This window comes from Motacilla alba, chromosome 8, assembly GCF_015832195.1.
Source record: "Motacilla alba alba isolate MOTALB_02 chromosome 8, Motacilla_alba_V1.0_pri, whole genome shotgun sequence".
In the NCBI taxonomy this organism is placed as follows: Eukaryota; Metazoa; Chordata; class Aves; order Passeriformes; family Motacillidae; genus Motacilla; species Motacilla alba.
In genome coordinates, this window is record NC_052023.1 from 8,892,230 (window position 1) to 8,908,475 (window position 16,246).

At 56.6% G+C, this 16,246-nt stretch overlaps 1 protein-coding gene across 1 annotated transcript in view; it reads left to right on the forward strand.

The window, feature by feature from the left end:
• The window catches only part of LOC119703738 (phosphatidylinositol 3-kinase regulatory subunit gamma), a 77,956-nt gene that overhangs the window by 14,475 nt on the left and 47,235 nt on the right, over positions 1-16,246 (forward strand). Inside the window, exons 6-7 of the mRNA XM_038143978.1 lie at positions 2,307-2,508; positions 2,848-2,933. Of these exons, the coding sequence (XP_037999906.1) occupies positions 2,307-2,508; positions 2,848-2,933 (288 nt within the window). The remainder of the gene's footprint in view (positions 1-2,306; positions 2,509-2,847; positions 2,934-16,246) is intronic.

Consider the following 16,246-nt stretch of genomic DNA (forward strand, 5'->3'; position numbering starts at 1 on the left):
TGAGACCATCAAGGTTTTGGTTTTGTTTGATTTCTTTTCAAATAAACAGAGCAGGGCTCATACCCAGGTCAGCAGAGCCCATGGTCCATCCCAACAGTGAGGCTGGACCAAAACCCATTTCAAGGGAGTCCTCACAGAGCCACTCAACCCCTCCCAGCCTGAGGGCCCGTGGGCATCACCAGACACACAGGAAACCCTTATCCACTGTGTTCAACAGGACCTGAACCTCTTGCTGCTCGTGAAACCAGGATTTCTTCCCCTTCCACAGCAGCTCTCTCTCTCGCTGCGAGCTGCTGCAGCACCCTCCATCCCTGAGCATCACCTCCCCATCCTAAGCCAGATTAGTGCTTGGGCAGATCATATTCTTGGCTGCCTTAAGAGGCACTAAAAGATCACCCGTGCCCAGACCAGTGTGGCCTTTTCCTACCACGTCCTGATGGGAAAAGGCCACGGGCTCTCTGTGGCCTCCAGCGAGGCAGAAGAGACGCACGGAGAAGGTGAGGGATAACTCACACTCCATCCTCCCTGCCCTGCGCTGAGACGCAGAGCCAGAAGAAATACCCCTGGGGCTGGTGGCACAGAGAAGCTGCCTTCCCCTCACCCGTCAGAGGAGAAATCAAAGGCTGCCTCCCTTCCAAGGATAAAAACGCAATTAGGAAGCAATTAGCTGGGTTGCCTCGTTAAGCAACTTCAAAGGGAAGTGCCTTTCCCTGCAGCCTGTGCTGCAGCAGGCTCTGCTCCTGGCACAACAGGGGCAAGGAGGAGGAGGGGGCAGAACGGTGGAGAAACCAATGGGAAGAGGATTTCTCTGGGGCTTAAAAGAAAAAATTAAAATATAAGTCTTTGAGGAGACGGTGCTGGGTTTTGGCAGCCTGCCCTGCAAGGCTCCTCTGCCCTGCTTGAGGCTGAGAGCTGGGAAAGCAGCAAGATGACCACCTTCAAAAGGAAGGGAAAAACATCCTCAAATTCCCCCTTTGGCTGTGAGCCTTCTCCTGCAGATCCTCTTGGTGCAAAAAGGTGCCAAAAAAGCAGGAGTTGCGGCAGGGGAGGCCCTGGAGCAAAGCTAAACGTCCCTCAGGAGCAGTTTGTTGGATACAAGGGCTCACCAACACCCCATCGCCAACACGGCTGGGTTGCAGACCCTCTTTGGAGGGGATCCCAGACCCCTGCCCCTCCGTCTCCGGTGCATCCTGGCTCCAAGGATGGATGTCGGGAGCTGGCTGGGCATTGGCCAAGCCCCAGTCCTGGTGCAAAGAGCCGCGGGGAGCTGAGTCAGCCCCGGGCCAGCCCGGCTTTGAAGGCAGCTGAGAGCAGCCCAGCCCTGGGGACTTCCCTGTCCCCAGCAGATAAAAGGGCTGGGATAAGGCAGGAATGGAGGATGGCTGGAGAGTGGCTGTTTCCTGTGCCTGGGGCAGCATCGCAGTCCCAGGGCACTGAGCTCACAGCTCACAAGACCAGGGAGCCCTGGCCAAAGCTGCCAGAGGGCACCGGGGATGTGGTGGGAGCTCCTGGGCTGCTCAGGGCACCCGTGACAGTGGTTTTGGCAGCACGTCTGGGATGTGCAGTGCCATTGTCTGATTTGATCCATTTGGGCAATTCCAGTATCACTGGAAGCAGCTGCACCCCAGTCAGCTCTCCCTGTGCTGTGTTTCATGGGGAGTGAGACCATGATGCAGGGGGCTGCAGGAGCCTCACTGCAGCCCCACCTGCAGCCCTAGTGCACATTATTTTTTCTTCCTAAAAACCCTTTTCCCTCCCAGATCACTGTTTCTGCAGGGGAGGGCTGAGCCTTTAAAATCAGCAGATCTTGAAGCTGGTGCCCATTTTCCCTCCTCTGCCTTTACTATGGCTTTGCTGTGCACCATGGAGTGGTCTCCATTTGAGCAGCAGTGAGGGATTTTGAGGTGCAGCCCCTACCAGGTGAGCAGCTCAGCCCTCTGAGCTCCCTCCCTGGATGTGATGACAGGGAGAATGTGCTAAAGGCACCTGACAACCTGATCTGGGGTGGTGTGAGTGGGTAAACGGGGCAGGCAAACCCCAGAAAGAAGAGGCCAAGACCCTGAAGAAATCATCTCTGCAGACCCTGGGATATCCATGAGTCCCATGGCCTGTCTGGGAAGGGATGGGCTGTAAAGAAATAGTGGTGGGAGAGGTTGAGGTCGGGGTTTTTGGGTCTCTAGGGGAAGTAGAGAACTACCACCGCTCATTCCCTGTGTGCTGGTAGGTGCTGGGCTCCCGTGAGAGGCGTGGGGATGCCCCTGACCCCCCAACTGACTTTTTTTTATCCTGTGTCCCCTCTGCTACAGAGACCCCAGGCCTGGAGGAGTGTGGCCAGCGAGCCAGAGCCCTGCTGGCCCCCCCAGCCCTGCCACAGCCACAGGCACTGCTCCTGCGCCAGCTCGCCCGCCACTTCTGTCACCTGTGCCAGGGCAGCCACCGCAGCCGCCCCTCGCCCCGGCTCCTCGGGGAGCTCTTCGGGGACCTGCTGCTGCGCCCTGGGGCGGCCAGGTGAGGTCCCTTGCACGCACGGGACAGGGAGGGTGAGAGGAGGGTGCCCATGGACAGGCTGCTCCCAACCAAGCTGGTTTTGCTGTATGACAGCCCAGACATAGGGTGCTCCGAAGTGGGAGGCCGGATGTGGAAGCTGCCATTCCAGCTGTGCTGCTCAGACATCACACCCGTTCCCAAAGTGAGCAGGCACGATGCACACACGGGACTGGGATTCACAGCATTGCCTCAGTCCCACAGCAGACCCGCTGGGGTAGCTGGCTGCTGTTCCAGGGAGCTGGGGGTCTCCAGGGAGGTGGAACTGCTGGTGTCCTCACTCACCTCTCCTTCTCCTCTCAGCACCGAGGCAAGCCCCGAGCTCCACGCAAGGATCCTCGAGTCCTTCATCATGGCCAGTGAGGTGGCAGAGCTGCCGACAGCTCCTGGTAAGAGATGTCTGGCTGGTGGCGGAGGGGGGCAGCGGGTGTGACATTCAGAGCAGTGACAGCAGCGAGCCATGGGGCAGTTTCAGTGATGAGAAGGTGCTTCTGTCCCTGTGGTAATGCCCAGGCTGTGCTGGCTTCCTGCCCCATTTCTGTCTCTCCTTTCTCCTCAGAGACACTGATTTGGGGCCATTTCTTTGCAGCCCCTCAGAAGGTTTGCAGCTGTTTTCTGGCTTCGTGTCTCTGTCATTGCTCTCTGGTCCCTGGGTTTGTGATACAAACAGGTTCTGGTCCCCCACTTTGGGGGCTTGGTATGAGCTGGAGGTTCTTGGTGGGTGGTTCATGTACAGCTTGTTTTGGAGAGCAGGGATCTGGATATAATCTGGGAGGAAAAAATAGCAGCATCACCATAAAATGGCAGGATGGTACTTGCTACAGGAGCCAATCAGGGTTTATGATTTTTGACTTGTATTTAGTCCCCATGTGTGCAGAATCACGCTGCATCCACTGCTACTTTCCCCACAGAGCATCTCCAGGGTGGGGATGAGCTACTTCCCCCACCTCTCCATGCATGGGCAGCAGTCAGGAGAGTGGCTTTTTCTGCAGGTGTTAACCAGCATCACCCCCAGGGCTGCAGTCCTGCCCCTTTCATTGCCAACACCAGTGTTTGTCTCCAGCATCTCCTCGCTCTTTTGCTCTGCTGGCCACCTTCTCTTGCCGTGTCCCTCTTGCTGGGTGGCAGCTGGTGATCCCATCAGTGTCCAGAACTGAAGCCCATGCTCCCTGTGCTCTCTGCAGCACTCCAAGGATGGGGGCAGCTGCTACATGTACATCCCAAGTAGGGATGTACAGGGGAGGGACAGAGGGTGCTCAGGGGAGCACAAACCTCAGACCCTGAGGACCACAGAGACCCATTCTTGTGGGATCCCATCTCCAGGCTGTCACTGAGACCCATCTATTCCCCCACACTGAGCTGCCTGGATGCCTGAGAGGCACAATTGCTTCCAGCCTTCCTGCTTGGAGAATATGTTGGCGCTGGCCCCAGTGAATCCTGTTGGTTTGTGATGTCGCTCGGTCCTTGTCACCACCCTGCCTCCCTGGGGGATAGCCAGGCCAGGCTGGATTACGACTCTTAATATTCCTCATAAATCAGCCCTTTCAGACCTGTCATCTCATTTATTGCTCTCCCCCAAGCTCACACCCATGAGTTTGTCAGGATGCATCTGTCTCTTCCACCTGCTGATCCAGCTGATGGGCAGCTGCAGCCCAGCAGTCCCTGGGGTCACTGCTGCCGTCCCCAGACTTTGCAATGTCATCTGTGTCACCACCCCGAACTGAGCAGAGGGGTTGGGCAGGATCTTGAGGTCCTCATCCCCTTTCTGAGTCAAAATCTCCCCTGTGGTCATCCCACAAGTGTGGGGCAGGACACAGGACACCTGGACTCGCTGTGGGACTTCAGGCAAGCCCTGCCACCTCCCCTCTCTTTGTACCTAAAAGCAAGGATATTATTACTTGGCTGTCATCACATTAGGATGTTGGGAAGCTTAATTAAATGCCTGCAAAGCGATTTTGAGAGCTGTGGATGAAAAGGGCTATATATAAAGTGCAAAGAATTATTATTAGCGGTGCGGTCCAGGTCCTGCTCCTGCTCCCATCAGCCTGGCCCCACTCCCCTGCATCCCGGCACCGGGATTATTTTTGTGCGTGTGTGGAGTTGTGGTTTTATAATTATACATGTAAAATAGCTATAAATACCCTGCAATAACACGGCGGGTGTGTGTGCATAGCACAGGAATATGAGTTGGTAGCTGACATAAGGAAACCGTGGTGTGACCTCATTCTGACTCATGTAAATATACCTCATGTGAGGGGCAGCTGGGGGGCTTGGGGCTGCTTGGGGCTGCAAGGACAGTGGCCTCCTTGGCATGGAGAGGTTTGGGGAGAGATCTGAAGCTCTCTGCTGATTCCAGGGAGGCCCCTGCAGGGCCAGGATCCTCACTCTCCTATGTGTCCTGGGACTGATGGAGGAGTTTTTGAGTCTTAGATGTTAAAATCTTAAAGAATAAAAATGTGAATTATTGAATTTGGTTCCTGGAGGGGCTTCTCTGGGTGAACTTGCTGTTGTTGGGTTTGCAGCATCCCTTCCTCCAGGCGCTGCTCCTAGGGGTCTCTTTAGCTGCCCGTTTTATGAGCTGCAAAGGAGAAAACGGGTTGTGATGGCTCCTGAAAGCTATTCCTGGGATACAGCACTGGGGTCATGCTGGAGGCACTGGTTTGCATAGGGCCATGCTCTGGTTTGCACAGGGCAATGCCACAGATCCATGGGGAAGCTGCCACGGAGCTTGGGGGCAAGTGACTGCATTCAGGCCACCTCACTGTGCTCTCCAGCGAGTCCCCAGCACAGGGCAGACACCCCAGGGGGACATTTCTCAGCCTCATGGGGGCCCAGGGGGGCATAGAGAGCTCACAGCAGGATCCCAGTGTCTGGGAATGACTGTTTCCCGAGCAGGGTGAGGGGGCAGGGGAAGGCAAAGGGAAGGAGTGATGCAAATACCAGCTCAGCTGAAGGAAGATGACTTCATCTCCTTTTCCTCTCCTGGTGCTATTTATAGTCACTTTAATTTACTCCCCTTTGCTTTATTATCTCTCCAACAAGCCGTTAGCCCTCACACAGCAGGATGCCTTTACTCACCATGCAGCCAAAAGTTCTGAAAAAAAACTCTCAACCCACCACCAAAAAAACCCAAAAGCGGGGGCAGGAGGCAGAGCAAGGCAGCAGAGCGCTTGGGCAGGAGCATCGCTGTCCTGTGACGTAGCTTTCTGGAAAAAACAAGAGGATTTTTGGCTCCTTTTGGAGAAAGGAGTGAGAACTGGGCAAGGAAGATGTCCCCTACCTCCTTCAGAGCAGTGGCTCAAGGGGTCAGGACCAGTGGTGCCAGGTCCTCACCCTAGGACAAGGGCCACTGTTTTGCTGGGCCCTGCTGAGGCAGACACCCCCTGCTTCCCCCCAGGGAGCCCCAGCCCTGCCCTGCTTCACGTGGGGCAGTGGTATCATGCCAGCATGTGGGGATCAGCACCACTCCAGGTGCCTTGAAAACATCTTTCCAACAAGCAGGTTTGGCAGCCCTGCTCCATGGGGAAACTGAGGAACAGCCTCCCCATGGAATCACCCTTCAAGTGGCTTCAACATCCAGTCCCTGGAAAGGTTGGTGCCCAGGTGCCCAGACTCGAGCTTAGCTCCGTGGCACCTCACCCCCAGTGCTCAGCAGGGCTGCAGTGGTGGCAGTGGTGGGTGACAATCCCGTGAACATCCTGTGATGTGACACTCTGGGGACTTCCCAGCCCAAGCCCCAGCAGGCACCTGGGACAGCATCAATGCTGAGCAGGACTGCCGTGTTAAGCCAAATTAGAAGGATCTGGCTTTGAAGTTTTTAATTAACTTTTTCCCTGTTTGCTTTCTTCTGGATCCAAGGGAAAAGCCCAGCCTCCCTGCTCTCCCCAGCTGATGTGGCACGGGGGAGGTTGCAGGCTCGGATGTGCAGGGGGTCAGGAGGGAGCAGGAGGCATTGTATGGAATCCAGCACAGAGGGTGCAGCTGGGGGCTGTGTCCAGGTGCTGCCCTGCCTCCCCGGGAGCCCCCCTGCACAACCATGAGCATCCTCCCACCTAGCTTGGCACATGGGCCACAGGGAACCTCAAATTTCCATCAGCCCTTGGTGTTTCATCCCCTCGGAGCTGCTGGTGTGGGTTAAAAATAGGCAGGAGAAAATCCAACCAAAGCCCTGGGTGGAGAGCAGCATGAAGAAGCCATGGCTGAGTGGTCCCCTGTGCCAAAACACCTCGTTCTGCCTCCCCAAATCTGCAAATAATACTGAGAAAACAAATTAACACTGGGGAAGGGGAGGAAAAAGAGCCAGAGCCGAGCTAGCAACATGAGGTAGGGAGAGTGGCTAAAAATAACAGATCCCTGAAGGCATGGGGAGGAACATGACGGGGATCCACACTCCTGCCATCCCAAAAGGCAGCCTTGTGCCTTCCCAGCTGCTCCTCATAACGCAGCCCTGCCCGGTGAATGCAGAGCGGGAAAAGCCTCCGAGAAGGGCGGCAGCGGGGAGGTGAGAGGTGCAGAGCTGTGCCATGGAGCCAGGAGCGATGCTCCCACCTTCAGCAGAGCATGGGGGTCCCCCAAGCACCCAGGGTGCCCAGCTGGGAGGGAGCTGCAGCCTGACCCACTTGCAGGCAGCCGGCGGGCAGTGGGATGCTGCTGGGAGACCCCAGGGGTGCTGCCTCCACAGCTAATTTTAGCCTGTGTTCAATTAATCATGGAACGGGAGGGGACCGCAGCAAGCCCAGCCTTTGCCGGTGCCTCCCCTTTCCACCCGTGTGTGCTGCTGCACGGTTTGGAGGAGCAGGGGCCGGGCACTCCCTGATCCTGTGGGTTTGGGCTGAGGAACTAAGAGAGATCCTGTGCCACAGTCCTCTTCCTCCAGTCAGCTTTAAGAGGCTGCAGCACCCCTGGGAAAGATGTTATCTCCTCATGCCTCAGTTTCCCCTCTGTGGCTGGCATTGGTGACCTTTGCTGTGGAATTTCTCAGGTTGCCTGTACAGCTCTGAGCAGGCATTTTCCTGGCATGTCAGAGCTCTGGAACGCCTCCCTGGGATGGGGAGCAGTGACCCCCAGCAAAGGATGTCTCAGCCAGCCCAGACCTCTGCTGTATGCCCTAATGGCATCCCTTTTCCTGGGACTCACCAGCTCTGGTGTATAAAGTTGGGGCAGGAGCAGCTGCACTGCTCGGAGACAGGCAGCTTTCCCAGCACAAAGGAGAGAGCCTGGCAATGCTTTTGGGGTACAGCATGAGAGCCCTGTGGTCCTGCTCTCCCTGCAGCCCAGCTCCACTGGTCCCCATGTCAAAAGCACGGCATGCTCCAGCCCTCCCCCATGACAGAGGGAATGGCTTCTGACGGAAACAGGGCTCGGCCGGGATTGAAGCCCTTTTCCTGCCTGCACTGTGTGGCCAGAGCTGATAAGGCCTGGATAACCCCAAGCATTGTGTGTTCTGCCGGGCCATGACCCACCAGCGTGAGAGGAAACTGCTGCTCGGCCAGCCAGGATCCAGGGGGAGACCGTGTGCCGGGGGTGGGATGCTGGAGTGCCCTGCTGTCTGGCCAGCCTGCTTTCCCTTTGGCCAGCACATGAAGTTTTGGGATGGCTCTGTCAGATCGGTGCCAGGCCAGGTTGCTGTGTCAGCACACAGAGAGCTGACCGGCTCTCAGCTGTATGGTCATGAGAAAAGCTGCCAGCGTGAAAAACCTGGGGGTTCGGGGTGACTGTCTGGCACGGGGAGGGTTTGGCCCTCGGCATTTGCATTCCATCCTCTTGGGATGGAACTCTGAACCTGGGACACCTCTGTCTGTTCCAGAGGGCAGCTCCCAGAGGCCAGGCTGGCTGAGCAAAACCTCACCGACCCAGAGGGAGCCACGAGGTTTGCTGTCCCACAATGGTGAGGGCTGGCTCGCTCCCTGTGCCGGCTGCTGGCCAAGCCAGACTGCGGGAATGTGTGTGCCAGTGCGCGTGTCCTCCCAGCTCCTGCCCTCAGACGCTGTCTGGGCTGGCGTCACCCTTTCTGCCGCAGCGGCTCTGGCTAAACACCATGGGCAGCTGCACAACAGAAGATGAGGAGGGTGACAAAGCGCCAGCCACGCCACCAGCCACAGCCGATTGTCCAGCTTGGCACCAAAGCCAGGAGCATCTCTGACTGTGCAGTGGCATTTCCATCCCCTGCTTCCTGCCTGGCAGCAGGTCCCCCTGCTGCCCTTTTGGCCAGGAGATGCCAGAAAAGGACAATGCTTCCCATGGGGAATTTCATGCTAGAGTAGGGAAGCTGATCCCACTGTGATCCCAGCAGCACCCCTGGACCCTGCCTCCCTCGAGAGCACGCTGGCTCTGCTCCAAAGTGGTGGGAGGAGGCAGGCTACCCAACACAGACACATGAGCAGCTCTGGGGAAAGGCAGGATTTGGGCTTCCAGGAGGGAAAATGAGTCACAGGGGGATGACAGGGCTGTGCCAGCAGCGGAGCTCGGGACTGGGGTAAGTGGTGGCTGTCGGCTGCCATCCAGGAGGTCAGGCAGAAATGCTCTTACAGGCCTTGCCTGGCTTTAAAATCTATTAACGTCATTTTGCTGTTCGAGCCGAGAGCCGTACAGGCAGCACAAACGTTCGGGCACGGCTCAGATCAGAGCAGGATTTCAATTACAGTAATCAAAGGTGACACAGATAAGAAACCCCTGGTCTATGGAGCCACGACAGCTGTCCTCTGGCTCCAACCAGCACCCATCCAGAGCAGCTCCATCAAAATCACTGAAGTGGTACTCGGGTAAAATTGGATTGGAATCCATTTTCATCTGCCGCGGTGGAAAATGCTTTCCCTGCACTCCTTGGGGAGGAAAACCACCTTCTCAGGGACAGCAAGGGAGGAAGGTGCCAGGCATGGAGGAGGGAAAAATGTCCCTGGGAACAGCACTGATGGCTTCTTTTGGATGATGGAGGCAGCAGAAGGAACAGCTGGCATGCTGGAGCATCAAGGCTCTGCCTTCTGCCTTCCCCTGTTCATTTCAGCCTGGCCCCACAGTAACTGCCATAGGTGAGGCAGGGATGTGCTCAGCTCGGTGTCAGGCTCCCTGGAGGGATGAGCATCCCTCTGAGCCCTGTCCATGGCCAGAGCACCCCAGGATGTGCTGCAGGATGGACCCCTAGCCAAGGAAAATCTGAGGAGAGATTTGGGAGGTTGGAGGAGAAGAGCCCAAGGGGCAGGAGCTGGCACTCTTCTCTCATCTTTGTAATTGGCAAGGTGATGCACAGGGAAAGCTGCCTCCTGCTCCTGCCTCTGCCACCACTTGCATGTGGTGAATGGTCCCCACTGCTTTTGTGACTTTTTGCAAATCTTCTGGATGGCAGCAGGGATCCCTACCTCTGACTCCCTCACCCCTTTGGGCTCCCACTCCAAGGAGCCACTGGTGCCCACACAGCCTCATGGGACCCTGTTTGCAGCCAAGCCATGGGGGCATCCCTGGGTCCCATGCACACAAGGGGTCCTTTCTGCCCCTGCCCCAGCATGGCAGGATATGGCCAAAAACACAGCATCTCTTTCTGTGCCCACTGGCCCCGCTCCAGCCTGGCCAGGTGTCAACTGCCCGGCCGCAGCGCGTCCCCCCCCACGGTGCTCCGCCGGGAGCAGGAGCCCTCTCCCAAACACTGGAGGTTTGTTTGGTGTGGCAGGGCTGAATGGTGGGTCTGTGTGGCCGGGAATGCCGGGGCGGGGAGGGAATTTGAGCCGCTTGTTTCATCTGTTTACCTGGAAGTGGGGATCGTGGCCAGGCCCAGCTGCCGCAGTGGCGGCACTTTCATGCCAGCGCTAACGGGATGGGGAGTGCCGTGCTGCGCCCGACACCGTGCAGCCTGCAGCATGACAACGATGGGGACACAGCAGGGACTTGGCAGGGCTCCTCTCCCTCCATGGTCCTGCACAGTGCTGAACCTTCCTGCTCGCTGCAGCTGGAGAGCCGGAGCCTGGGGAGGGATGTGGGGATGACCCTGAGCCATTACAGGAGTGGGTGGCACTGCAGGTCATCCTTTGTCCTGAAGCATTAATATGTCCCAGGGCTCTACAGAGTCCCCTTGCATGTGTCCCCATGCCACCTGGGTCTCCATCTTGGCTGTGTTCCTCATACTGTTGGCGGTCTCCATCCTGGCTGCACACCCCTGCCCCATCCATAGCTCTCTGTACCGGCTGTGGTGTCCCACATTGTGGACACCTCTACCAGCTCTAACCCTGTGTGGGTTGTGCATCCCTGTCCCCCTGTACCAGCAGTGTCCCCATGGGAGCCACTTAGCAGCTCTGGGAGAGAGGGGCCACCCATGCAAGCAGCGGGTTTTGTCCTTGCGTGAGGCAGGACTGACAGCCACATAGAAGTTGCTGGGGAGAGAAAGGGGATGATAGCATCTTCCAGTCAGAGCCTGGATGCATGGGGATTAATGAAGCTGGCTTGCCTTCCCCAGGATTCAGGTTGCCTTATCTGTGTCTATCTGTTCTTACCCAGGCACTGCTAGAGCTGCTCCGATGTGCACAGCTAATCCCAGAGGCTGGCAGATAGGGCAGGGACTGCTGCTTCCACCCACACCCTGCCCACACCCGCAGGGCCAGGAGCAGAGCCATGACCTGTCCTGCCCCAGGCCAGCCGCTGCTGGAGATAACCAGAGGCACGGGGCAGAGGTGCAGGAGTTTGGTGGTCTCAGTGTGACAGTTGTATGTGCAGGGCTGTGAGGCAGGCATTGCCTCTGATTCTGATTTTGAGGCTGCATCACCTTCCAGTCCTCCCAGCAAAGCTGTGTCTGCTCAGTTAGTCTCTGCTCATCTTTCAACTCAAAAAAGTTACTGCCCCATGGGACTGTCTCTGGGAACTTGTGGCTGCTCTTTGGTTAGGCAGATTTCTCCATCTTTTGGGTACTTCTTGCATTTGGGGAGGGTTACAGGTGGTGAAAGGGCTGAGGTACTCACAGAGGCTGGCACCTCACTCAGCAGCCTGGCACTGTTTCACGTTCAGGAGACAGAGAACAAGGGCTAGATCATTTCACCTCATGCCACACAGATGTGGCTGCAGCATCCCTGGCTCTTCCCAAGTATCTGGAGGACCCATAAGCCCTGACTGCCCATCCCTGGTGCCATCAGGAGGGTGTCTTCCCTCTGGCTCCTGGCACTTGTTTCTCCACTCTGTGTTGGCTCTTCAACCCTGGGGCAGGAGGAACATCCAAGGCTGTGCTTCGGCACCATCCCAAATTTCCGACCTGGCGCGCACAGTGCCATGGCAACACTTTATTTTTTCAGCTGCTTCCCTGTTTTCTTTGCAGTTGGGCTCTCTCACTGGGTGATGGTGATCACAGGGGCTGTTTGGGCAGGGTTCAGCACGCTGCTCAGCAAGCAGCTTGTAGCGTGGTGCCTCGTGGTGGCCTGCCCGGCCATGTGCCCCACACCTCACACGGCTCTGACCCTCCCTGGCCACAGCACAGAGGGAAAAACATCAGCTGGGCTTGGGGGTGACTGCTCAGCTCTGCACACCCCAAAGTTGCCCTGGGACCTCAAAGCTACCCATTTCCCATGGGCTGTACAGCTCCATGTACCATAGACATGGACTCTGCAAATTGATGTCCCCAAGGTCACCAATGCCACCAGAGTTCTGTGTCTGTGGCAAAATGGTGCTGAGCGTGGTGAAGTGGGTGCCCAGCATGGCTGGCACTGCTCTCACTTCCACGACAGTCCTGCCTGTGTTCCCAGCCTGTGGCTCCTCCAGAGCATCTTTCCTATAACCTCCTGACCCTGCTACAGTGGGGTTTAAAGCTATAAGGAAGGTGGCTTGGAGAAGGCTTTGTAAAATGCCAATGGGGAACCATGGCAAGGAAACTATGCCGGGGGGAGAATGGGGTCAGGAGAGCACAAGCCCCCAGGACCCCTGTGTGAACAAGGATTGGAGGACAGTGACAGGAATTTGGTAATGAAAAAAGCACAAGTGAGAGCTGGCCCTGACCAAACAGCCTCCCTGGGCAGTTTCAGGAGCAGTGACAACCACTAAGTGGCTGCACATGTCTGAAGGAAGCTCTGCTCCGCAGCTTCTGACAGCTGCTTCTGCAAGAGCCCTAAATTGAACATTAGGCTGTTTCAGAAAGAAAAACCTGAGTGTTTTGGGGACCAGAACGATTCAAGAGATCCTAGACAAATTCACAAGCCATCAGTCTTGACGGGAATCTGGTCTTTTCAGCAAGAAAGACAAAAGCCTTTGTCCAAGTTGTTCCCACCTAGCTTTTAGTGGGATTAGAACTGCAGTGTCCTGTGCTGGCAGGCATCCCCCAGGCCAAGCACAACCAGCCCCTGAAATCCCTTTGTGCAGGCCTCGGAGTCCATCTCGGCATCCTGGCGCTTGCTGCTGCCATCACTTCCAATTTAGACGTGCTCATGGCAGAGACCAATATAGAAGCACTCTGCAGGATGGCACTTCCCCTCCCCAGGGAGCCAATGCTGGCACTTTGCTCTTGCTGCTCACCAGCTCCAAGGAAGACTGAGGAGCTTGAATTACATTTTTCCAAGAAAGGTGGATTTGGTTTGCAGAAATATAAGGGCTGGGGAACAGTTGTTCTGCTCTGTTGAGCCTTTCTGCCATCTGGAACAGCTTTTGGTTTCCTTCTGGATACCTCTTCCATGAGATGGCAGGACAGGGGGAGGGGCAAGGGCATCACTAGGACCCCCAAGGAGGGGAAGGATGAGGAGATGGAGTCAGGGGACACATGGGTCTGTCCCTGTGTGCCCTCTTCACAGGGGTGGATGAAAGTCAGCCCAGGCAAATGGAGAGCTGATTTAGGGAAGGGCTCGGAACAGACCTCACTGTGGAGGGTTATGGAAGGTTGTGGAAGCCCCCGGTCAGGCTGTCCATGGCATGTGCCCACTCTGCCCATCTCCTTGGCAGGGTGCTGGCCGGGAGATCCTGCAGCCACTGCTTCTCATTCTGCATTTTCCAGCCCAGGGGCAGAGAAAGCCTCATTGTCTCCATCTTCTCTCTTTTCCTCCTGGGGAGAAACATAAAAGCAAAGTCACCACATCAGGGCTGGATTACTCAGGGACTGAAGAGGGAAGAGCACGTCCGAGGCAGTGAGCACTGCTAACCCCAGCCCCCTGGGTGAGGTTTCTAGAGTCTTGTAAGGGGTTGGTGCTCCTGCAGATTTATCCTCAGTAAAGCCATAAAAAATGTCTCCCATTCCTCCAGTTGCCTGTTCCTACAGAAGCTGGGGCAGAACTGGGTCTCTTGGGCACGGTCCTCCTCACAATTGGAAAACACCCCACAGAGCTCTTCCAGGGGCTGGACACCAGCTCACATCAGCCCTGCATGGCTCCAGTGCCACATACTGGTGTCCTCTGGTCCCTCTCAACTGCTCTGTGCCAAACACTTCCGGTGTGGTGGATTTGATTTGGTGTCTCTGAGGCTGGAACTCAGCTCAGGACCACGCTGCCACTGCCCAGGACGCCTGTGCTGTCCTCAGCATCCAGTGCTTGCAACCACAACCTCATGGTGAGCATCCTCCCTGGAGAGGCTGCTCTCTGCAATTAATCCAGGCATGGTTTATGCTAACGACTCTCCCCACTTTAAATTATAAATGGCCCTTGGCATGTGTGCACACAAACACATGTGTGTGTGCAGAGATCCTTTAAGGCCATCATTAGCTGTAATTAGCGGGATCTGTCACTCATCTTTGGCAGTTAACGATGAGCCCTGAGTCAGAGGAATCCAGCGGCAGATAAAATAAACACGATTTCAAACAGTTTGGAAATAACAAGCTCATTAATCAGACAAGCCCCAAAGGGAAGCGCTTGGAAAAGTGGCAGCTTCTTTGCCATTGCTGAGAGTGGGGCTGGGTGGGCTCCGGGACAGCCCCTGCGCTCCCCCAAACCCCCCTCCAGTGGGAATGAGAGGCAGGATATTCTCTCTTGGCTGAATTCATTGCAGGACTGAGGTGTCAGAGCCAGTCAGCTCGAGGAAAAACCTGAAAACTGGCAAAACCTACCCAAAAGGGCTCCTGCATGGCCCTCTCTGGCTGAAAGCAGCTGAGGCATGGCCTGGTCCCGAGGTGCAGGTGGGGGTGATGCTGGCGCAGGGCTCAGCTCTGTGTAGAGATGAAGCAGCTCTGGGGCAGCACATCCCACAGCCACCACTCACACCAAGAGCTTAAAGGCTGTGTGGAGGGAGCATCCCCAGGATCCAGCAGCACAGGGGAGAGAGGATTTGGGGAAGGGGCTGGTACAAGGCATGTTTCCTAGGGAGCAGGGGGAGCTGGGGAGACTTCTAGATGTCACAGCTGCAGCTAAATAACAGCAAATAGGAGGGGAATGGGACACATGAGGCTGGTTTATATTACAAAGGAGCAGTCCATCATGGGGTATTTAAAATAATCCGCTTAGATGCACAGTAGCAGATTTGGAGCGCTAAGGGAATTGAAGGCGCTGTGGCTTTGCAAGACTGGATCAGATCTAGTTAAGATGCCACTTAGGACAGTACATCCCATCCTGCCTCACTGCCCCAGGGGACAGGCACACAGCACCTGCAGCCCCTGCAAGGCCAGTCCCATTCTGCCAGGGACACACCCAAGGTGACACTGACCACATTAGGATGCGTGACAATGTCCTGTGGCAGCTCCCTGGGACTGGCAGCAGGCTTGGGCAGCATAGAGCCATGGTCTGGACTAGGCACAGGACAGGGGATTCCCATGAGGGACCAAGCCTTTGGAGTGCTGGAGGAGGTGTAACTGCTGCTTGGGGTCCAGGGAGGCCTTCATGCTGAAGCCAGGTCCCTGGTAGAGAGCTAGGACCAGGGGATGCTATGAGAGAGCTGTACCCACACTGCCAGGGGTGGGAACCTCCTCTAAGGGTATCCATGTGGCATTTCCTGCTCAGCTGGGGCTGGGCACAGTGACCTGGTGTGGTAGGCTGGAACCAGGTGCTTGAGAGGAAGAGCTGGGGCCGGAACAGATCAGCCCCTGCATGGCCTTGCAAGCCCCCCAGCATGCCCAGTGGCTACAGAGGAGGGTGGCTCCTAATGCCACAAGCTAGGGGGTCCTCTGCTGGGGTCTAGGCTCAGTTTGGGGTCTGTGTGGGCAGGAACATGGGCTGTCTGAGCATCCCTGGCATCCTCACACTGCTCCTCTGAGCCAGGCTGAAAGCTCAGCCCCAGGGAAGCCAGTTTATCCTGAGACGGATTTCATCCCAGAGACTTCATTACAGGCACACATTCCCCCAGAAGAGTACCCTTCCAAGGGCAGATGGTTTCCACCTTGGCCAGGCTCAAGGGGTGCAGCCTGCAGTGGCCGTGCAGAGCCAGAGCAGCAGCAGCCTCTCAGAGCCAAGCAGCGTAGCCAGAAGCGACCCTGTCACACTGCCCATCCCTTTGCTCCCAGGGAGCGCAGAGCCCAGGAACAAGCCCACAAAATCTGAGGCTGCATGTCAGACCAGGCCACAGGACTACCTGCACCTCTTCTTGTCCTCACCCTGTCACCCTCCAACCCCACTACAGGGCTGGGCTCAGCACGAGGGCTCACTCTGGCAGGTTTAAACACTGTCCCCAGCTCCCCTAAGCATTAATCCAAGGGAGGATTAAGGTTACCAAGCTCCTGGAGCCACCCAGCTCTCACATTTCCCACAATGGACCCCTCTGTCCTGGTCCCAGAGAGGGCACAGGGCTCTGCTGTCTCCCTGGGACTTGCTGCTGTCCCCCCTGAACC